Source organism: Rattus norvegicus, chromosome 7, assembly GCF_036323735.1.
Source record: "Rattus norvegicus strain BN/NHsdMcwi chromosome 7, GRCr8, whole genome shotgun sequence".
NCBI lineage: Eukaryota > Metazoa > Chordata > Mammalia > Rodentia > Muridae > Rattus > Rattus norvegicus.
Window position 1 is genome coordinate 136,413,082 of NC_086025.1, and position 23,768 is coordinate 136,436,849.

Here is a 23,768-nt window from a genome sequence, read left to right on the forward strand (position 1 = left end):
GGGTCGCACGCAGTAGTAGACTGCTTGCCTAGCGTGCTGAAAGCCTGAGGTCTGATCCTTATTATCCTTATACAGTTAAGCACTGCCACAATCACGATTTACCATCTTATGAATGGGAGAAGTAGTGGACAGCAGTGGCGCATGCCTTTAGTCCCAGCACTCAGGAGGCAGAGGCAGGTGGATGGATCTCTGAGTTCGAGGCTGGCCTGGTCTAGAGCTGAGTTCAGGACAGCCAGGGCTACACAAAGATACTGTTTGGAAAAAAAACAACAAAACAAAGCAATGGTAGAAGTAGCTGGTGACGCACTTGAGAGGCAAAGGCAGGAGGAAGACCATTAAATTCAAGGTCGTCCCTGGCTATCACTGAACTTGAGGCTAGCCTTAGACACTCGAGAAACCTGCCTCTAAAACAAAACACATACGTAAAAGTAAAATGACCTCCCTTCAGCTTGTTTCTGATGAAGACGACAACTAAACGATCTAAGAATGCCAGTGTGGTAGAACTGCAGCTGCTTGTCTGCCTCTCCAGTGAGAAGCAGGGAATTATTTCAAGTGAAATTTAAATATTTCTCCTCTTCAGCTCAGGTACAGCTACCAGGGGAGCTGAGTATCATTTATCACCCATACTTGTTCATTCCTAGAGAGAACATTTGCAAATCACAATGGCACTTTTAGAATCCTTGAGAGAAAGTCAATTTTTGAAACAAAAAAAAAACAAAAAAAAAACAAAAAAAAAAAAAAAAAAAAAAAAGGCAAATGCTCTGACTGGAGCAGAGCACAAAAACTCTGCATAAGTTCAAAGTGCAAAACCCAGAGTCTAGCTCTTTAGGTAAGTTGCTAAAATATTTCTAACTTTTATAATTTTAAACAGCTATGAATTTTTAAAAGCAATTTATTTAAAAATGTTTTATGTGTATAGTTGTTCCACCTGCATGTCTGTCTGTGTACCATGTGTATTTAGTGCCTAAGGCAGGTAGAAGAGGGCCTCTGATTTCCTGAGACTGCCATGTTGGTCTTTGAACCCAGGTCTTCTGCAAGAGCAGCTGGTGCTCTTAGCCTCCAAGCCATCTCATTAGCCCCACTTTAATTTAAAATCATAACACTTGTTTTTAGTGGAAAATGAGACAAATATTTAACTATTTACCTCTTTTCCATTCTTTGCATTAACCGCTGACAAGAATGTTCTGAGGCAACAAGGTCCCAGAGATACACTGACTCTCCAAGTTCTTGATAAGCAGTAAAGTTTAGAGCCAATTCTTTTTTTTTTTAAAAGATTTATTTATTATATGTAAGTACACTGTAGCTGTCTTAAGACCCACCAGAAGAGGACATCAGATCTTATTACAGATAGTTGTGAGCCACCATGTGGTTGCTGGGATTTGAACTCAGGACCTCTGGAAGAGCAGCCTGTGCTCTTTCACTGAGCCATCTCTCCAGCCCAAGCCAATTCTTTAAAATAGGTTTTGGGACCTCCAAACATTTCCACCAAACAAAACCAGATATATGAGTTCTAGGCCCAATAAAAACTAAGTAGTCTGTTAAAGTTTGTGAACCAGACAGGAAGGTAGTTTTAATTAGTAGTTTGCTACAGAAAAGATCGTCAGAAGCTACACCTGGAAAGTCTCACAAATATGACTTTGAAAACATGAACTGAAAAAGGAGAACACCAATGAACACACCAAACCATACAGGGAAAAAGCCCAGGAAGCCTCAACCTTACATAAAGGATTGCAGCCAACTAATAAAGCCGAGTGGGACAGGTGTCCTTCAGTGAGGAGCACACCGATTGGTTGTCTACTGCCAAACAATCAGCCCTGAACACATGAAAGTAACATAAAAGGACCCTACTCAACAGGTTACATATATACAAATACATACATATATATATGTGCATGTAATAAAAGATGAAATGCCATACATATGAAGAAGAGGGTTTTTAACCCTCTCTTGAAAAACCAAAATAAGTGAAACAAAATTGCTATGCACATATCCCAAGGCAATGACAAGGGCCCTCACACATTTGTACTCAGTTCAAATCAAATGAGAGGAGTATATGGGAGAGTTTGGAGGAAGAACAGGGAAAGGAGAAACATAATTAAAATACAATCTCAAAAATGACAACAAAAAAGATAAAATGTAGACTATTGCTATCCTAAACCCAAACAATAAACCTATTTTGTGAGCTACCCAATTAACATATGTGAGTAAGGATTCATCTACATCAAGTGCTATGCACACTTCAGAAGCCAAATGTTTTATGAATAAGTCCTAAGGAAGGAAGAAATGTTCTAAAACAGCAAACTCCAGGGCTGGTGAGACAGTTCTTGTAGTTCTTGCAGAAGACCTGAGTCTACTGGACCCCACCATCCATATTGGGTGGCTTATAACCACCTGCAACTCCACTTTCAGGGGATCCTATGTAGTTTTCTGGTCTCCTTGGGTATTTGCACACATGTGCAAATATATATAGACACATAAGGATCAATACAAATCTGAAAAAAATAAAAATTTCCCTCTTGTTGAGGTAGGGTCAAATATATCATGTGATACATGTACTAAGTATTGAGATACTAGATCAAAAAACCAAACCAAACCAGTACACAGGGGCTAATGGTGGTATTTCTGCTGTAATCTTATACCTGGGAGGGTTGACACAGAAATGGAGTTTGAGGCTTATACAGCAAGGCCCCAATCAAAAAGACAAAACACAAGTATACAGTGCTGGGAAACAAACTAGGGTTCAGGCATGCTAAGCAAGTGCTCCACCGTACAAGCCTTGCACCCAGCCCAAAGGATTTTTTTCATGAATGATGGGTGGCATTACCTTATTTTGAAAAATTAGACAGAAAATTAGTTTCTTCCCTTTTTCTTTCCTTCCTTCCCTCCTGTTTTTGTTTTAGAACTCACTATGTAGCCCAGGTTGTCCTTAAACATGGGGAAAATCTTCTTACCTCAGCCTGCCAAGGCTGGTTACACAAGCCACCATACCTGGAACTAGTTTCTTTTGAGTTCCTTTGCTCAACTATATGGCAATTAAACTCATATCTATTATTTTCCAAAACTAGTTCAGAGTTCCTGGCTGAAGTGCAGCATGCAGCTTTGTTTTGTCTTTACCAAAAGAACCAATCAGAAGAGTTACTTATCTCCAGACTCTGGGGCACATAGGTGATTCCCATTTTCTCAATGCATTAACATCCTTTCCAGAATACATATTATAGTTATTCACTTAAGTTTACAGAGTGACAGGAAGAAATACTACTATGCTGATGCTGCTCCTAAAGCAATTTTCAGAGCTTGGAAATAAAGTAGAACACAACCATCAAGTCCACACACAGGAGCCACTCACCGTCCCTGTCCACCACCCGCACACAAGCCTACAAGAGTACTTGGAATTATTTGTCAGTGTGCTTCTTCCAAGTCCTTCTTTATGTATGGTTTTAAAACAAGCTAAATCTGTCCCGATACAACCAGAGCTGGCCTAGAAGGGCCAGGAATGCACTCAGTGGTACGGTTTAGCATGTGTGAATTCCTGGGTTCAATCTTCATCATGGGAACAAAAAACTAAACAAACTGCTAAAAAGCCTGCTCCAGGGCCAGGCATGGTGGCTTCTGTTTGTAAACCAGCCTAGGCTAAGTAAGATGGGGCTGGGGAGCTGCCACGAGTTCCTGACAAGCATGGGCTAGAGAGTGAAACTGTCTTCTTTTGTGTTTTTTCAAGACAGAGCTTCTCTGTGTAGCTGTCCTAGAACTCTCTTTGTAGACCAGAGCAGGCCTTGAACAAAGCAGGCTTAAAAAAATCGGTCAAGTGGTGGTGGCACATGCCTTTAATTCCTGCATTTGGAGGCAAAGGCAGGCATATCTTCAGTTCAAGGTCAGCCTGATCTACAGAGTGAGTTCCAGGACAGCCAGAGTCACACAGAGAAACCCTCTCTTGAAAAACCAAAATAAGTGAAACAAAATTGCTATGCACATATCCCAAGGCAATGACAAGGGCCCCTCACACATCTGTGACAGGTGGGAAGCCTATGATTTCTTCAACTATCCATTTGAGCCTGCCTTTGTTCCTACAGAATCCACACCTAGCTTGATAGTACATTCTCTAGCTAGAACACAGGGAGAAAACAACAACAACAACAACAACAATAACAACACCCAAAAAACATAACCCCTGTTGGAAATATTCAAGCAGCAAGATGTCTTAATGAGAATGGTGAGTTTTGCTGTACATAAGCTACTGGCATCTCAGAGACAATGGATGAACAGTTGCATTGTTCAGGTAAAGCCCAGGTTTTTATTTTGTTTTTGTTTTTCTGAGACATGGTTTCTCTGTGCAGTGCTGGCTTTCCTGTAGACCAGCTGACCTTAACTCAAAGAGGCTATCCTGCCTCTGCCTCCCGAGTATTGGGATTAAAGGTATAAAAAGTCCAGTTTTTTAAATTCTTCAAAGAATTTGGTCCACGTATGCCAGAAACATGAACACATACTTACTTTTTAACCCAAGTTCTCTGTCTACGTTAGCTGGACTCTGTGTGACAGCTTCACATCACTGTTTCGTTAACTAGAATGGGCAGTCATTTTTTTTTTCTTAATTTGACGTTAGTAGGTTTTTAACCAAATTATCAAGTTGTCTTTTTCAGCAATATATAAAAGGTTCTGGCATCAAATAATTGAGGAGTAAAGTCTCAGCAGTTAAAAAAAAAGTACTTGCCAGTTTGAAAGTCACAGACAGTTTACTGTTCTATAATTAGATAAAGAGAAAAAAGAAGAACCCTTGGTAGCAGGAATAAGCAAGAGTCTTCCACAGTCTGGCATCTGCAAGGAAATGAGAAAAGTTTTTACTTCCTTTCAGTGACAGAAGTACCAACTACATCTGACAACAGTTGACAGAACTGTAACCCCAGGAATTCACTGTTGTCAATGGCAGGACACTGAGGACCTGCTGACCCTATTTTCTTTAGTACCTTTGTGTACATGAAAACTTGCTAAGTGAATTACAAACATTCTTCACAGTCATTAATGTACAGTGATTCTCTAGACAACTACCTAGAACAATTCTTGAATAAATAAATTCTAATTAACTTAATGTTAGTATTTTTCTTCTCAAATACTCTATTACTCATTAATTTATAAACACTGATGTTTATGTAATCGGTGTGTATAAAGACTTTTAAAAATTAAATTCACTCAGGGCTACAAAGATGGCTCAGTAGTTAAGAGCATTTGTTGCTTTTGTAGAGGACCTGGGTTTGATTCCCAACACTCACAAGGTGGTTCACAACCATCTATAACTCCGTTACTGGGGAATCTGATGCCCTCTTCTGACCTCCACAGGCAACAAGCATGCATGTGTAACAGTGAAGTTAAAAAGCCAAATGTGTGGTACCACAGGCCTTTAATTCTAGCACTCAAGAGACAGAGACATGAGTTGGAGGTCAGCCTGGTTTAGTTCCAGGACAGCTAGGGTTACATAATCAAGAAACCTTGTCTCAAAAAGGGGGTGGGGGTGAGTGGGAGGAAGCACTTGGTTTTTATCTTATAAGAAGCTTCTCCTGGGGCTGGGGATTTAGCTCAGTGGTAGAGCGCTTACCTAGGAAGCGCAAGGCCCTGGGTTCGGTCCCCAGCTCCGAAAAAAAGAACCAAAAAAAAAAAAAAAAAAAAAAAGAAGCTTCTCCTAAGTTTTCAGTATACAGTTGCCTTTCTTATTTACTAAACAGCTATATACTGTATTGTCCATTAGATAATTTTGTGCAACATACTAAGAGAACAATTCAGAGTTCACCGTATTTATCCAATCTGTTCAATGTATTCTTTCTGATACACCTCAGTGTACACCTTTCTTCTGTGGTGAAATTTCATTTTCTTGTTTCCAGACACATTTAACAATTTAAAGTCAAAATCTACCAAGCTGATATTTCCTTTTATTATTTTTTAACACTTTCTTATAAACTTTTTTTGAGACAGGGTCTCATAGCTCCGGCAGTCCTGGAACTCTGTAGACCAGGCTATGAATTGAGAGATCCTCCTGCTTCTGACTCTCTTGAGTTCTGGGATTAAAGACTGAGACACCATTCCTGGCTAGGTGTTCCACTTAGCTTTTCCACATCTTATCAGAAGAAACATTAGATCTGGTACAAAATGGACTCTAGCACAGATTCATCTGCTTCAATGTGTAGACGGGGACTGGATAGCAACAGACCAATTACTCATTTGATAAATCTTCGCTGAAGGACTATTATCTGCAAGACAGCTGAAATAGAATCCTATCCCAGCCTTCCTAAAGTCTCTACCCATGAGCAGTAGGGCTGGGCAATCTTAGGCAAGGCAGCCAAGCTTAGCTCTACCACACATAGGGAAGACCTTCAGGTTTTATCTGGGAAAAGGAGATTTTTGTGAGGTTTTGCACAAAAAAATTACTAAATATCAATAGTGCAAGACTCTTAAGAAATCCCAAAAATTTAAATGCCCATTAAGAATATGTTTTTTTTTTAAAAAAAAAAGATTAAACTGTACTGCACTGAGAAAGAATTGCAGAGCAGTGAAGCACAGCTGTTTGATTAATCTCACTCCACTACAAAAGGCAGGACAGACCTAGAACACAGCTGTGATGTTAAAGGAAAGCAGTGTGCACTGACACCAGGGAAAAGAGCTTAGCATGGTAACAGAATTCTAATTTAAGTAGTAAATGCTTATTTATTAGTGTGTAAAGCCATTATAGAGGCTACATATATAAAAAGTACATGCGCACCCACAGTTTTAATTTGGTATCATAATCTGAAAGAAAATTGGACTCAAACTGCTTTATGTCCAGATAATCTTGCTACCTGAAGAGAAAGTGGAATGAAATAAATACTTACTTGAAAAAGATGTTCACAGTTACTGTGCATTTCCATCTATAAGAATAAACATTTCAAAATAAATATATCATGTTGACTGAAATTCATTCTACCCTCAGTGCTTACTAAACACAAATTACCTTTGTTTCTTTTGTCTCCAAGCCAGTGTTTCTCTGTGTGGCCCTGGCTGTTCTGGAACTCACTCTGTAGCCCAGGCTCGCTTCTAACTCAGAGACGCACCTGCCTCTGCCTCTCAAGTGCTAGAAGTCTATGCCACCACTGCCTGGCATAAATACAAATTACTCATTTCTAGAATATATGGGGTAGTAATCTTAAAGCAGAATTCAAAACTAGTGATGGGATTCCAGTGAGAATCACGGAAAAGAAAACAGTCTTCTACCTACTTTTTCTTTTTCTCAGTCACAGTCTCACAGGCTAAAATCCTGATTCTTTAGTCTCTACCTCTCAAGTGCTGGGAATTACAAGTATATGCTACTGTGGCTGGCTTATCAAGCCTTTTGATAAATTATTTAGTGATCTCACTTTTGGGAAATGCAAATATTTAAATAAATGTTTTATTATTTCTTTAAAGATGTTTTTTGTGTATATGCACTGCCCATGGAAGTCAGAGCACTTGGTCTCCTGGAACTGGAATTATGGGCAAGTGTGAGCTGCTTGATATAGGTGCTGGGAACCCAAACACCCTTGCCAGAGCAGCAGGTGCTCCTAACTGCTGATCCATCTCTCTAGCTTCTTTAAAGGGAATCCTTTCTATTCATTCAAAACCTAAACAGTAACAAAGACTGAAATCAAGGGAATTCAAGTGAATTTTGATTTGGGAATAATACCAGAAAGTCTGGCTTAAATAAAGAATGTAAGATCTTAGGTATTTTGTTCTTTTTAAAAATCTTTTAAACAACTGTTATGTGTACATATGTTGTATACATATGTGTATGATGTAGGAGGAGCTTTCCCCCTCCTTCTACCATGTGTTCAAGGATCAAAAGCAGATTGTCAGCTTTGCATGGTAAATGCTTGTACCTGATGAACCATCTCCTGGGCCCTACCCTGGGTCTTCTGAATGTAGCGATTTTTTCCCTCCCTCCCTCCCTCATTCCCTCCCTCCCTTCCTTTCTGTATGTATGTGAGTATACTCTACTCTTTTCAGACATTTCAGAAGGGCATTGGATCCCATTACAAATGGTTATGAGTCACCAATGGTTGCTGGGAATTGAACTCAGGACCTTTGGAAGAGCAGTCAGTGCTCTTAAACACCAAGCTATCTCTCCAGCCCACAGCAACTACTCTTTTTTTTTTTTTTTTTTTTGGTTCTTTTTTTCGGAGCTGGGGACCGAACCCAGGGCCTTGCGCTTCCTAGGTAAGCGCTCTACCACTGAGCTAAATCCCCAACCCACAGCAACTACTCTTAACCGAGCCTTTTCTCCGGCCCCAAAATGTGCATTTTTTTTTTTTTTAAAAATCAGGGTAGAATGGTGTGAATTTCATACCTGTTTACTGGGTATAGCCTTAGATGTTTAGGGACGATACCTGAACTCCATTTCCTCTGCTGCTTCTTAGCACTTTCCTTCTTCCCTATCCACTGTCTTTTAGGTTACTGAAATAGCATTTTTATTCCTGATCTTACCTTTTAAATTAATGCCTTGACAATAAGAGATGATTTTTTCTTAACCAAAATTAAAAGTTCCTCTAATGGTCTCTACATCTACTTGGTGCACCAACTCCTCTAATGGTCTCTACATCTACTTAGTGCACCGACATTAGCGATTACTGCACTGCAGGAAAACACCTTTCTGGGTTTTGTGCTCTTGCACTTTATCTTTTAAAATACTCTTCTCATTGTTATTTATATGCATGCGTGTGTTACTTTGGAGGTATGTATATATGAGAACAGGTGCCAGAGAAGTTGGATTACTTGTAAACAGAGTTTATGGGAGGTTGTGAGTCACTTGACATGGATGCTGGAAACCAAACCCAGATTCTCTAGAAGGGCAGCAGTTGCAAGTTATTCTTAATTTCCTGTTTGTAACCAGGCCTAGAAGTAGCATGAGGTAAGTGAGGTGCTTTGAACACAACATGTAGAGTCACACTTATTTTCTGCATCAGGCTTAGTAGACCTAAATAATCAAGCCAACTGCTTTTGTCACTATGAAAAGTATAAGAACACTTTGACCTCTGTTTTACTTACTGTTTTTCCATGGTAGAACATAGGGCAGAGACTTGGGAACTCGCATGCCTGAAGCAAGGTTACTCTTATGTTCCATAACTATGTTGTTTGCAGGACTGAAAGAAAAAGGAATAATTTGGTGTCATCATATCAGCATTCTTCAGGCACACGACAAGACTATCAAAATGTGTATTTGAGTGGAGGGAACAACAACTCATCAACTATGTGAACATAGTTCTACCAAAACATTCTCGCAATCAGAATGATTACCATTTCTCAGGAGTGTTCCATATGTCTATTAAGATGGTACGATGGCACACGCCTTTAATCCCAACACGCTGGAGGCGAGGCAGGAAGATCTTTGAGTTTAAGGCCAGTATGGTCTAACAGAGCCAGTTACAGAACAGTCAGGGCTATATAAAGAATCCATCTCAAAAAGCAAAGCAAAACAAAAATAACAAAAGATAGAGTTTTACATTTACATTTTTCAAAAAAAATTTTTTTTTTTTTTTTTGGTTCTTTTTTTCGGAGCTGGGGACCGAACCCAGGGCCTTGTGCTTCCTAGGTAAGCGCTCTACCACTGAGCTAAATCCTCAGCCCCTCAAAAAAATTTTAAATTTTTTTTATGTGTATTGGTACTTTACCTGTGTGTATCTGTGTGAGGGTGTTGGATGTCATGGAACTGGAGTTACAGTCAGCTGTGAACTGCCATGTGGGTGCGGGGATTAGAATCTGGGTCCTCTAGAAGAGCAGGCAGTACTTTTAACTGCTGAGCCATTTCTTCAGCCCCTTACATTTGAATTTTATAGAAATTGAGATTAACACCAATGCCATCAGTAGTATGACAAAAATCCCAGCCCTGCAAACAAGACAGGGTTTGTCTGTTCTTGGCTGGAACTCACTATATAGGCCAGGCTGCTGTCAAGCTCAAAGTGATTTGCCAGCCTTTGCCTCCTGAGTGTGAGTGTTGAGATTAAAGGTATGTGCCACCATGCTTAGCCACAACCAATCTCTTCATAAATTATTGTTATGTGTATGGGTGTTTTGCCTACATGTATGTCTATACATCATCTATGTGCTTAGTGACTACAGAAGGCAGTGGAGATTGTTAGACTCCCATAGTGACATTTGTAAGAATTTCTGGAATTTTGGTTTCTTTAAAATACACAAGTATTATAAGAATGCACTTTCATTTTAATCACAGGTGTGAGGTACAGGGCTGCTTCAGACTGTCCACAGCATCTGACTATGATTTGTTTCATGCTCTAGCAGAAGTGTGGTTTTGCTAGCTGAAGATACATTTCTGCATTTATGTGATGTTTGGAATTCTGGGAACTTTTCAAGAGGGTATATAAATGTTAGAGCCTGGGCAGGTAGGGTTGGTGACTGCTGGTCATTTAGAGGGGTTGATTTTGGTTTGTTAGAAGTCATGCTCAAAAAAGAAACAAAAGGAAAGAAATTAGATTCAGGGATCTCCCCCCTGCTGTCTCCCCTCTATTCTTTTCTCTTTCCTATCTAGTGATGGGGTGAAACTGGGACATAAAGGGTGGGAAACAAAGAGCCCACAAAGAAGCAAATACCAGCTACAGGTTCCCCTGGAGCTGGAGTTAGAAAGTTGGGAGCCAGTATGTGGGTTCTGAGAATTGAACCTGAGTACTCCAGAAAATTAACCACTGAGTTATCTTTCCAGCCCCTAAAATACTTCTCTTAAGAACTGAAGCAAGTGGGGCTGGGGATTTAGCTCAGTGGTAGAGCGCTTACCTAGGAAGCGCAAGGCCCTGGGTTCGGTCCCCAGCTCTGAAAAAAAGAACCAAAAAAAAAAAAAAAAGAACTGAAGCAAGTTAAAGTTGCCACCAATAAAACTATTCTAAGTTTTTCTATGTTTTCTGACTCAAAATAGTATGCATTTAAATTTAGCTGACTTCAGTGACTAAGAAAAAAAGTTAAGCATTTTATGAGTGCTGGAGAGCTAGCTCAGCAGTTAAGAGCATGCACTGCTCTTCCAAAAGACCTGAGTTTGATTCCCAGGCCCTGCATGTGCACAGCCACCTGTAGTTCTGCCTCCAGGGAATCTGACCCCTCTGGCCTCTGTGGCACCTCTACTCGTTCTCATTATCTCTATACACATAACTAAAAAATAAAAAATTAAGCATTTAAGGAAAAATAAAGTATAGCATTTTATTCCTTTATTCTGGAACCCTGAAATAGTCTCATTTGTATTTGAAATTTGGTCTTCTAAGGTTTGAGTGTGAGTACAACGAGAAATCTTACAGTTGTAAATGGAATAGAGAACATTAGTAGTAAAAAGAGATAATTTCTTTTGTTCTCATTAAGATGCTCTGGATTTCCAAACTCAAAGAACTTTCAGGATTTTAAAAAAGATTTACATGTGTATATGCATGTCCACAGAGCCTAGAAGAAGGTATGGATCCCATAGAGCTGGAGTGATAAGCAGTTGTGGGTGCTGGGAACCAAACTTAAGTTGCTTTCAAGAGCAACAAGTGTCCTTAACTCCCGAAGTCATCCCGTCAGTCCATCCCCACTCCCCGGACAGGAGGTTTCTCTGTGTAGCTCTGGCTGTCTTGGAACTTGCTCTGTAGCTCAGGCTGAACTAGAACTTTAGAGAGAGATCTGATGCCTCTGCCCAGGGTACACACCACCACACACAATTCTATTTTTTTTTTTTATTTTTTGTCACACACCTAGATTTGGGGAGGTAGTGATGAGAGTAAGACCTTTTAATTTACCTGTTGTTGCCACAGAAACTGGCTGTGCCCCAGACAAAAGGGGTGCTAGTCTGTTCCCACAAGTCTGCCAAAGGAAGCAAAACGGTTTGTCACACTGTTAGATAAAACACCAATCTATGTGAGTTAAATTTGACAAATGAGAAACAATACAGCTAAGTTTTGAGGGGTGTAAGTAAAAATTGATTGAGTGCCCTGCTCAAGTGATACAGAACCAAGAACTTAACAACGAAGGATATAAATGCAAGAGCCATAAATAATAGTAAATGTGCCCAGGAACAATCAAGCACAGATGGTACAATCCAATTTATGGGGAAAACAGATTTGTAAAGAAGTGCTTCTTCCAATCAAGGCGGAATAGGCTGCTCTATGTGTCTGCGTAGTGATACAAATGTGCTCATTTGGGGGCCCAATAAAAATAAGGCGTTCTGAACAACATATATGTTCATAAAAGAAAGAAAATCTTTTGTCTCAAGCAAATGATTTGAGATGTGAAGGAAAAAAAAAAAAAGCAAACGGTAGAGGCATCTCACCTTTATCCCAGTCTTCATCACAAGGAGGGCACTGCCATGTGCTCTCAGCCAGAGTCTCTTGTCCAAGGTTCCTGGTTTGGTTGACTGCAAGACAACAGAGATTTGATATATAAAGGCAGGGCATGTGGTATCTGTTAGGTTATTCTGCTTAAGGGATTTAAGGGCTTTAAAGGCTGCAAGGTAGCCTATTGAATCTTTGTTTCTAAATATGGGTAGAGTGAAAGCTGACAGGAACAAGCAGCAGAAACAAAGACTGTTACCATATTTATGGCAGTAACAGGATTATTTATTTACTGAGACAGGGTCTTGTGTTCCTGGCTGGCTTCAGACTGGAAGATGACCTTGAACTCCAGAACCTTCTGCTTTCTAACTCTGAGTACCAGGATTATAAGTCAGCACCACCATGCCCATTTTTGTGGTACAGGAGCTGGAACCCAGGGCTTTATCTATGGGAAGCAAGTGCTTGACCCACTGAGCTCCATCTCCAGCCTCAAGGACTTTATTTTTAGGTGATTTATTATAATAGTAAATGAATCAGGCTGTTCAGAAGAGAAAGCAGTCTGACCTATATAGACGCTAACAACCCACTGCTACAATGATATAATCATCTCAAAGGCAGAAAAGTATTCTTTTGAAATGGTAAAAGCCAGAAAGCAAGCCAGTGGTGTAGTGTAACTCCAAACTGGCCAGCCGACCCTGGAATCCTGGGGCATTTCAGCTAGTCTGGCTTACCCACATCCTGCTCAATACAGCTCTTGTCATCACAGCTCGAGATGTGATGACTGATCTCAGCCCGGGGAACCTGGTGCCGAGCATTGAAGGGACAAGTAGCCAATTTGTTTGCGACATCAGGATGATTCTGTGGAATCAAAATTAAGAAAGCTATCAATTCTTTGGACTTCTTAAAATTCAAAGAAACTAGCTCAGCTTTTTTTCCCTATAAATGGCTCCCTGAAATCCCTTAACAAGTTTGTATCTCAGGTGTGGTGGGTACACTCCAACATGTAGATGCACTCATCGCAGAAAACTGAGAGGGAATTACCATTTACACAGATCACGTAGCTCCTATCTCAGTATCATCAAAATGCAAACCCTTTGGTTATGACTGCAGGGATAACGCACACACTGAGATTTTAGTGGCTCTTAAAGAACGAAACAGTTAGTTTTAACCATCTCTTCACTCTGCTTATCAGACAGCACAGCCTGCAGAGCTGGAGTTCCCTGGATGTCTTTGAAAGCTAACATTCAGGATCAACAGTAACAATGAGGCAGTCTGCACTGTAGCAGTGCCCTGCTATTGCAGTTTGACAAGGCTGGGAAATGGCTGTCATAAGGGAGCTGCAGAGACAAGCTAAGGATTTTTCATACCAATACAGAGACACGGAATGAGGAACCGAACAACCTTTTTGTTGTTGCTTTTTGTTTTTGGGTTTGTTTTGTTCTGTTTTGTTTTTTGAGGCAGGGTTTCTCTGTGTAGCTCTGCGCTATCCTGGACCTCTGCTCTGTAGATCAGACTGGCTCTGAACCTGGGGACCTGTGTGCCTCTGCCCCCAAGTGCTGGGATCAAAGGTATGCTATCACCACTGCCTGGTGAACAATTTCACTTAGGAAAAGCCCAAATGATATACATGTGTGGGCCAGTATCTTTAAAAAAAAAAGATTTATTTATTTAATGTATAGATGCTCTATCTGCATGTAGACTTGCATGACAAAGAAGGCATCAGCATCAGATCCCATTACAGATGGTTGTGAGCCACCATGTGGTTGTTGGGAATTGAACTCAGGACCTATGGAAGAGCAGCCAGTGCTCTTAACAGCTGAGTCACCTCTCCAGCTCCATTTATTCATTTATTTAGTTATACAGTATCTTGTTTTAAACCCAAACTAAGATTTATTATCACCAAAATGTCATGGCAAATGTACTAGCAATTAAGAGATTAAGAAAGGAGGGCTTGGAGAGATGGCTCAGGAGTTAAGAGTAGAGTAGCAGTCAGACTGGAGGCCTGACAACTGCCTGTAACTCTAGCTCCAGGCAATCTGACAGTCTTCTTGTCTCTGTGGGTATTCATACACACAAATTAAAAAAAAAAAAAGAGGGGCAAGGATGTGGCTCAGTGGGTAAAGGCACTGGCCACCATGTCTGACAACCTGAGTTTGCTATCTTTGATATCAAGGACCTACATGGTAGGTGGAGAGGGCTGATTCTCTTTCACACATACACTGTGGTCCACACATACTTGCAAACACATAAACATTAAGATGTTTTATTATTGTTTTAAACAGAAAAAGAACATAAAATTGGGTAGGTAGGGAGTTAGGGAGGACCTGAAAGGAAGTGGGGGAGGGAACATGATCAAAATATTTTATATGAGAAAATTTTTTTCAATAAAAAAGGTTTTAAAGATGTTTTACAATCGAAACTCAAAGTGTAAAACTAGTGTGAAACAGGCTGGAAAAACATAGGACTAAGGAACTTGCATGGATCTGGGGAGATGGCTCAGTGGTTAAGGCTGCTTGTTGAGTAATCCTGAGGACTTTAGTTTGAACTTCTGCACCCACTAAATAAGCTGGGTACATGGAAATGGTCATGCACACCTGTAATGCCAGCACTGGTAGGCAGCAAAGACAGGCGATAGCTAGCTAGCTGCCAGCCTAGTTGCAAAAAACTTAAGCCCCAGGTTCAGGGAGAGACTCAGTCTCAAAGGAACAAGATAGAGTGAAAGAACATGCTAACCCTTTTGTAGCCCTCTGTGCATACAAGTGCACACACTATATACACCATATTCACACAAAGGAAACAGAAGCAGGTACAGTGGCATGGACCTTTGATCCTAGCTCTTGGGAAGCGGAGGTAGGTAGATCTGCAGATAAAGGTCCTCCTTTGCTAGTGAGGTGAGGCCAACCTTGGCTGTAAGAAGCTTAAAATAGAGATGACTTAGAAGTTAAGAGCACTGCTGCTCTAACACAGGACCTGGATTCAGTCCCAGTGCCCACATGGTAGATTACAACCATATGTAACTTCAATTCCATATAGTTCCTCAGTTAGCATACTGGCTAGTTTTGTGTGTCAACTTGACACAAGCTGAAGTTATCACAGAGAAAAGGAGCCTCAGTTGAAGAAATGCCTCCATGAGACCCAGCTGTAAGCATTTTCTCAACAGTGATCAAGGGGGAGGGCCCAGCCCATTGTGGGTGGTGGCATCCCTGGGCTGGTGGTCTTGGGTTCTATAAGACAGCAAGCTGAGCAAGCCAGGGGAAGCAAGCCAGTAAGTAACATCCCTCCAAGGTCTCTGTATCAACTCCTGCTTCCTGACCTGTGTGAGTTCCAGTCCTGACTTGCTTTGGTGATGAACAGCAATGTGGAAGTGTAAGCTGAATAAACCCTTTCCTCCCCAACCTGCTTCTTGGTCATGGTGTTTGTGCAGGAATAGAAACCCTAAGACAAATTGGTACTAGGAGTAGATCCTGTTACAAACTGACCATGTTTTGGGGAGGACTGTGGAAGGATTTTGGAACTTTGAGCTAGAAGAGTCATTGGGATGTTAAGAGCTCTGTGGGGTGTTCTGTAGGAGCTTGGAAGATAATGTTGAGAACAGTGCAGAAGATGGAGGCCTGGCTTGTGAAATTTCAGAGGAAAGATTAAAGACTCTTATCAGGGCTGTTGCTGTTTTGATGGTGAAGATTTTGTGGTTTTGGTTAGCTGGGGCTGAAGAATCAGCTGTGATTGACAAGATACCAGAACTGCAAATCAAAACCTTTGTATTACTGAGACTATTGATGCTGGTCAGCTGGAGCTAAGAAATTGGTGTTAAGAAGAGACCAGCATCACTGAGGTGAAATCTTCTGGGAAGTGTTTTCTGAGAGCACAAAGAGGCTGTGTTCCAGAGATAGCCAAGGTTGTATCTTGTGTGGTGGCTGGACTTGGTAGTGTGTAAGAGTCACCCAGGTGGTACTGGTTTTGAAGGCATGAAGGAGGCATGAAGAGCAGCTGAGGCTGGGCACTGTGAGAGGCCATGGAAGGCTATTGGTGAAGGTGCACCCTCAGTTGCAATTGATGGCCCAGGACTAAAGGGGTCATGCAAAGGAGTTGAGGTTTGGCACCATGAAGAGAGCCTGTGAGAGGCTATTGATGAAGCCTAGTTGTAGCAGATGACAGCAGTGTTTTGGAGATGCCAGTACCATGAGATGAGTACCAAGAACAGCAGCAGCAGTGGAGTACAGCAGCTGGAGCCTAGAAGACAACGTGTGTGCTACAAAGGGCAGAGCTGGAGAAGTGACCCAAGCCGTTGGAGGAGCCTAGAAGATCGTGAGTGGATCCCAGATGTTGGACAGTTGAAGTTTGATTTTGCTTTTGATTGTGACTGTGCCCTGTTATTTTTCCCTCTTGAAGGAAGAAAGTATTTTAGTGGAGCCCACAGTTAAGAGATGTTGAACTGTAAAAAGACTTTGAATTTTAAAAGAGATTGGATATTTTAAAGGGATTGAAATTTTACTATGTAAGAATTTGTAAAGGCTGTGGGACTCTTAAAAGTTATTTAGATCTTGGGGATAAATAAGAAAGTAAGGGTTGAAGCTTAATAGCGATGTGTTTGTGTGTCAAGTTGACACAAGCTGGAATTATCACAGAGAAAGGAGCTTCAAATGAGAAAATGCCTCCATGAGACCCAGCTGTAAGCATTTTCTCCATTAGAGATCAAGAGGGGTGGACCCAGCACATTGTGGGTTGTGGCATCCCTGGGCTGGAGGTCCTGGGTTCTATAAGACAGCAAGCTGAGCAAGCCAGGGGAAGTAAGCCAGTAAGTAACATCCCTCCATGGTCTACATCAGCTCCTGCTTCCTGACCTACTTAAGTTCCAGTCCTGACTTCCTTTGGTGATGAACAGCAATGTGGAAGTGTAAGCTGAATAAACCCTTTCCTCCCCAACTTGCTTCTTGGTCATGATGTTTGTGCAGGAATAGAAACCCTGACTAAGACAGTTTCCTTCAGTTACAAAGTTTCCTCAGGCACCAGGTACGCATCTGATGTATATGCAGGCAAAACACACATACATAAAATCCAAATATTAAAAAATCTTGTTTTAAAAAATCTTACACTTTAATTGCTGTGTATTGTTTTTGTGTATCTACACATGAGTACAGGTGCCTGTGGAAGGCCAGAGGAGGGCACTGGATTTGTATATTTGGAGTTATAGGCAGTTTTCAGTTGACCGACATGGGTTGCTGAAACTGAATCTGTGACCTCTGGAAGAGTAGCAGTAACCACTGAGCCATCTCTATGACCCTGACATCAGTAATTGAACAACCCTATGCAAGTGCTTTTTATTTAACAAAGGACCTGAGTAGGTTACATTAGCTAAGTCTATAAGGAAGTGACCAGAGAGAAATGCTATATATATATATATATATATATATATATATATATATATATATATATATATTTATTTATTTATTTATATTTGGGGCTATAGAGATAGCTCAGTGTTTACTGCTCTTGCAGAGGACCTAACTGCCTACTTGGCTCAGAACTGCCTATTAACTCCAGTTCCAAGAGATTTAACGCCCTCTTCTGGCGTTACAGACATGCACACGTGGACAGAGTTCTTCACTGTGGGACACACTGTGACACACTACAGCTCCCATGAGGAAATGTTTTGAATGATTTGTTACTTGTGTGTTTTTTATTTGGTGGGGGTAGGATGTAAGGGCGAGGGACAGATGCAAGGGGAAGATGAGTAGGACAGGGATATATGATGTGAAACAAAGAATAAAGTTAAAAAAAGGTAAAAAAGGTGTTGAAATTTGGGGAGTTATTTTTAGAACAATATTTTCTTGGGCTAACAATTTTAAACAAAAAATCAGAAGAAATGTAATAGGAGGACTGGAGAGATGGCCTAGTGCCACATGTGCTGCATCCTCAGAGGACCCAGATTTGTTGCCCAGCACCCACATGGTGAGTAACTATCCTTTAACTCTTCCAGAAGATCCAATACCCTCTCTTCAGACCTCCACAGGCACTAGGCTCACACATAGCACACATATACTTAATTAAAATGCCCAAACACATACAATAAATCTAAAACTATTTTTAAAATAATGAACACATCAAACTTAATAGGGGGAGTTTCTCATTACTAGGAAAAATTTGATTTGTTTTTCTGAAAACCAGGCTAAATAAATTTGTGTCTAATTTTTTAATACCAATGTCAGATATAGATACCAAAAATTTAGTATTTAACCCAAACTATATATAATTCACATTTAATATCTTAAAACAATAGGTTCTATCCCTAGTACCACAAAAACCATGTGTGATTGTACTCTCTAGATACTCTAGAGACACTGTCTTCAAACAATGCTTTACTGGTCACTAGGAGGAAGAAAATAAAAGACTGAAATTTTATATACTTCAAAGAATAAAACACATCTGTAAATACTGAAACTTAACAGAGGGAGACTTGCCAAACAATCTGGCATTAAATTAAAATATTTGTTAAATGATTTGTTGCTTACAAAGCTTGGCTCTTCAAAGAACTCAAGAGGAATTAAAAGGGCACATTATAAAAATAATACCCTACCTTTCTGCACTTGATAAGATGATAAGGAAACCTGCAGGCCCTGATCTGGTGGTTTTTATCATAGGGGCACTGTAGTAACTTTTCAGGGTCCAGGGAGTCGACTGAAAAGAGAAAAATACATTAAGTATACAGTTTAATAGGACTGTGTAAAACTAGAGCACATTAGTGTTTTCAATAAATCCATAGTGAAAGAATAAGGCAGTCTAAGAAAAGTTAGATTGAAGTAAAGTGTGACTGTCTGGTGGTAGGGGCACACGCCTTTAATCCCAGCACTCAGGAAGCAGAGGCAGGAGGATCTCTGAGGTCCAGGACAGCCAGAACTATATAAAGAAACCCTATCTTGAAGAAACCAAACCAAACCAAAGCAAAAGTGTGATTAAATGATTAAAAGCGAAATGGAAGTATGAGACAATAAAACTATCACTGGCTCTTAAATACAGTAGTATCAAGAATGGTGTACTGAGGTTTCATTCACAGTTAACTGAATACAGTTTTCATTCTTACAAAAAAATGACATTCACACTAACTTTTCTCTTTTCCATTTTTTTCTTAAGATTTATTTAAGTGAGTATACTGCTGCTCTCTTCAGAAGAGGGCATCAGATCCTGTTACAGATGGTTGTGAGCTGTCATGTGGTTGCTGGGAATTGAACTCAGAACCTCTGGAAGAGCAGTCAGTGCTCTTAACCACTGAGCCACCTCTCCAGCCCTCCCTTTTCTCTCTTAAAAGTATCAATTTGCATTCATTTCCATTCTCTAGATATTCCAACCAGTTTCCTAACTAGCACACTAAAGTTGGAATGGACTGCTGGATATAACCAGTGTGGCACACTGAACTTTTGAACACTCTCTTAGTCTAGCTGGCAGTAGGTCAAGTTCAAAGTAGTCAATCTCCTTGTTAGCATCCTTGTCTATTTCTAGTTGTTGATAGTTCTAGAAGTTGATAGGCATGGTGCTTCAACTGAGTGTTCTATGAAGTATTAATAACTAGAGTCCCCAATCTGTTCTCTGCTTTGCTCCTGTATGCTGTATTGGCCGCTCTCGTTCCCTTGACAATGATCTCATTACTTTTGTCAGGTAGGTGATTTTACTTTTCATGTTTTGGAACATAGATGGGAAAAAGGTTTCTTTCTTTTTTTTTTTAAGATTTATTTTATTTATTTATTTATTTTTTGGTTCTTTTTTTCGGAGCTGGGGACCGAACCCAGGGCCTTGTGCTTCCTAGGCAAGCGCTCTACCACTGAGCTAAATCCCCAACCCCGGGAAAAAGGTTTCTTAATCTAGTGACTACCAGCTAAAATAAAAATAAACTGCAAAGACAGAACCTCCTACAGCTAAGACAATTGTAGACACAGACTGCTTTGCCAAGAAACCCTGAACCTATAACATGCTATTCAAAGCTGCCCCAAGGCTATCCAAGCTGCCCAGGCTCTGCCCCAAATCTCAACAAGCCTAGTTAGGGAAAGGAAATTAAACAGTCCATTCTGAGAGCAAAAGGCACCTATAAACCACTCCTGCCACCCCAGAAAGGTAAGGATAAAAGCAAGACAAACAATTCACCTTTGATAAGAAGCTTATAAACCAGGAGACTGCAATGAAAATCAGAAACCAGAGGGGAATTGAAACTGACAGTTTCACTGGAAGAGTGGTAAACATGGAATAAATTGCTAACCATGGTCATGATGCAAATCAGCCTGAAAGGTGATCTGAAGGACAGAACGAGTAGGGAGGCAAGGTCCCAGAGGACAGACATGCTTATTATGCCACTGAGCTCTTAGCCAGCAATTTCTTATTTCTGAAGCTTCAGAACATCCAGGGAGCATTCACAGATGAAATTCTTATTAGTTTTCCTTCATTTAATCCATTTCATCACTAGCAAATGTCAGCAGTTGACAGAATGGAGGTACCCCACGATTCACACATATTACTGCCCATATAGAGCATGTGTCAAAGTTGATGAGAACTACCATAAATATTTTACTTCTTAGTCTGGCAATTTAGGTCAGCTCTAATTTACTGTTCTACATTGAAAAGAATCTGTCTGTCTATAAATGACCCATCTATTTAGTGCATCTATCTTCCATCTATTTACCAGTCACCCATCCATTCATCCATCTATTTTGGTCATTAATCCATCCACCAATCAATCATCCATCCATCCATCCATCCATCCATTATCTATCTGGGTACTAAAATATGGGTCTCGAGAATGCTACACAAATGCTCTACCACTGAGTTATATCCTCAGGACTGTAAAAAATTTGTACTTATTATTGTGTGATGTGTGTGTGTAGCTCAGAGGACAACTTTACAGAGTCACTTTTCTCTCCTACTTTTACAAGAGTTCTAAAACTCAAACTAAGGCTGTCAGGCTTGTATGGTATAGACTATATCCTTCAGCCGTCTCACTGGGCTATTGGTTTGTCTTTTGATGGTCTTTCTGAGAAGCCCATGATGGCCTAGAAATTGTGATCCTCATGATTCAGCTTCTTTTGAGTTGGGATGACAGCTATGTATCATTACAGTTGGTTCTCATAAGTCTTTAATTACTTAAATTTAAAGTGTTTTGGACCTTCTTTTCAGGGTAATGTGTCTGTAGACTTAAGTGCCCTACTTAAAATTTGAGCATCTGTATATCTAGATACCACATGGACCTTTCTTTCTCAGCATTTCACAGAGGAATATGAGTTTTTCACAACATACAGTCTAGCCAGGCATCAAATGATACATGAATGATGTATTATTTTCTAAAAGCACAAATAGTACATACTGTAAGTGTCTTCCATGCTGATGGCAAAGGAGTCCTGTTCAAGTGCTAGAGGGAAAAGCATGGTTCAGAGAATCAGAAATGAAATGCATCAAAAGTAACCCTAAGATGTGGAGTCACTCCTGGAACTGAGGTTGCCCCAGGTCCAGTAAAATAAACCTTTCGCACACAACCTTCTTCCCAAACAGTTTCCTTTCTTTAAGGCATTCTTTACTCCTATGACTTAAGTATAGCATCACTGCATAATTCACAATCTTGGAATGAACAGCTAGGTCAAATATGACAACTGTTGTAAACTACATTCAGGTGACGAGATAGCGATTTATTCTAAGTGATATTACAACACTTGACACTGTTCACATGCGATTAGGGTTTGACACTATTTAACATTAGTAATGGGGGCAAGTCAAAGTTATAAAAACACCAGTATTTAAACTTCTGGATAAACTACTTTAAAGCTCATCTTTCCAGCTGCAAAGATGATCAAGTGGTTAAGAGCTCTGGGTGCTCTTAGAGACATCTGGGTTTCATTCCCAGCACCCACATGGCTTACAACTGCTTATAACTCATTTCGGGGGGAGGGGAGGATCAGATGCCCTCTTCTGGCTTCTGTGGGCATTACAAGCTCATGGTGTACTTACATAAATGCACATAAACAAATGTAAAATAAAAAGTAAATCTCATTTAATGACCTTTTCTCTTTTTTTGAGAGACAGGGTTTCTCTGTGTAGCCCTGGCTGACCTTGAACTCACAGAGATCCACCTACCTCTGACTTCTGAGTGCTGGGATTAAAGACATTTTCAACCATACCTGGCTTAGTAACTTTTCTTAATCATGATCAGAAAATGTCACACTGATGTTCTCCCTTTCTAGCCATGCTTCATTCTGTTCCTCTCATTTCCTATATAATGGCACGATAAATACTGTTTCAGTCAGTACTGATTATCTAAGTGCACTGACGGAACACATGTGAATGTTAAAAAAATTAAGAGCTCATAGAGAACACCTAAGAACAAATATAACAAGCATGAAAAAAATTAAAAGTGAAAGTGTCTCAGAGCTTGAATTCTCTTTTACTGGAATCTCTACTGAAAACCGATTTAATTCACTTCTTATGGGAAAATTAATTTTGTATATAACCTCTCTCACAGGAATCTTCTGAAAATTGGATGCACATTCAGCTGTTGTCTCTAGGCAAGCTTTCCTTTGGCTTCTCACACAAATTCCACAACCCTTCCCCCCCATTCTATGACATAAGCAGCATTAGAACCTTTGTTAGGAAATACAGGTGATCAGCTAAACTCTAGTTTAGTACTTTGCTTCAGAGCCCGTTTATTAATGGCAATCATTGGGGAAACTATGAGAATTACTCTTCATGTTTGGGTTAAACTATCCTAACCCTTATAGAACTTCTACTACAGTTGTCATACATTGTTAAAAATAAAAAAAAAAAACCAAACAAACCAAGAATTATTTAAAAAAAAAAAAAGGTATAAAAAAGAACGATGAGTATTATTCAGCGACTTAAAGAGAGCTGACCTATTCCTTTCTAGCAAAACGGACTGATTCCAAGTAGGTCAAGGACGCTGGAACTCAACACTATCATTCAGCTGTCTCTTATCTTCCCCATCAAATTGTTAACAGGTGATTTGATTCCTTCCTCCCACTACTAGGCTGTCAGTTAATTGGACAAAGTGGGAATTTGAAGCTACTGTTTAAACTCTGAAAAAGTTGCAGGTCTCAGTAAAGTAGTAATTTTCTTCCCTTTTACAAAAAAAAGCGCCCCCAATCCCTCACCCACCACCCCAGATTCAAGAAGATTCAAACAACAAGAACTAGGGGGAGGTTATCTAGAAAACAAGGCAGGAAAAGGTACCAGGCAGTCCGTCGAGCAGACGATGGCCGATGCAGCCGGTGTTCAGGGCTTAAGGCTGAGGAGTGAGGGAGGACACTACCTCGAAGGTATCTCATACACAAACTGCTTACAGGGGCTGACCCAAGCCAAGACCCTACCGCCTTGCCTCTTTCCTACCTCAGTCCAGAAGCTCTCCCCACCGCCGACTTCGCCTCACAGCCAGGCCCCGGCAACGCCCACTTCCGGCCTGATGCCAGGGTGGGGCCGCACTTCCTG

At 40.4% G+C, this 23,768-nt stretch overlaps 1 protein-coding gene across 5 annotated transcripts; it reads right to left on the reverse strand.

Moving 5' to 3' along the window:
* Positions 1-4,711: 4,711 nt before the first annotated feature.
* Positions 4,712-23,768, reverse strand: Gtsf1 (gametocyte specific factor 1). Of its 5 annotated transcripts, none has more exons than XM_039079355.2 (10): positions 23,670-23,768; positions 21,640-21,684; positions 18,871-18,971; positions 13,028-13,154; positions 12,296-12,379; positions 11,766-11,829; positions 10,780-10,815; positions 9,040-9,134; positions 6,855-6,890; positions 4,712-4,812 (listed from the first exon to the last, which is right to left on the reverse strand). In XM_039079355.2, exons 2-9 carry the CDS (start codon positions 21,653-21,655, stop codon positions 6,874-6,876), a joined length of 540 nt encoding a protein of 179 aa, XP_038935283.1. In that variant the 5' UTR covers positions 21,656-21,684; positions 23,670-23,768; the 3' UTR covers positions 4,712-4,812; positions 6,855-6,873. The 5 variants fall into 5 exon arrangements, with proteins under 5 accessions (XP_038935283.1, XP_038935281.1, XP_038935282.1 ...); XM_039079353.2 differs by lacking the exon at positions 23,670-23,768 and adding an exon at positions 22,778-22,881; XM_039079354.2 differs by lacking the exon at positions 23,670-23,768 and adding an exon at positions 22,787-22,867.

Bases quoted from the DNA above. Each gene is read 5' to 3' on its own strand.
- Gtsf1 (XM_039079353.2), bottom strand. From the start codon at position 22,814: ATGTGCATCCAATTTTCAGAAGATTCCTGTGAGAGAG. The intron at 11,830-12,295 runs GTGAGATGCCTC...TTCCTTTGGCAG, and splicing joins TGATGAAGACTGGGATAAAG to ACTTGTGGGAACAGACTAGC. The intron at 9,135-10,779 runs GTAAGCGCTCTA...TTTTTCTTTCAG, and splicing joins CAGGGCCTTGCGCTTCCTAG to TCCTGCAAACAACATAGTTA.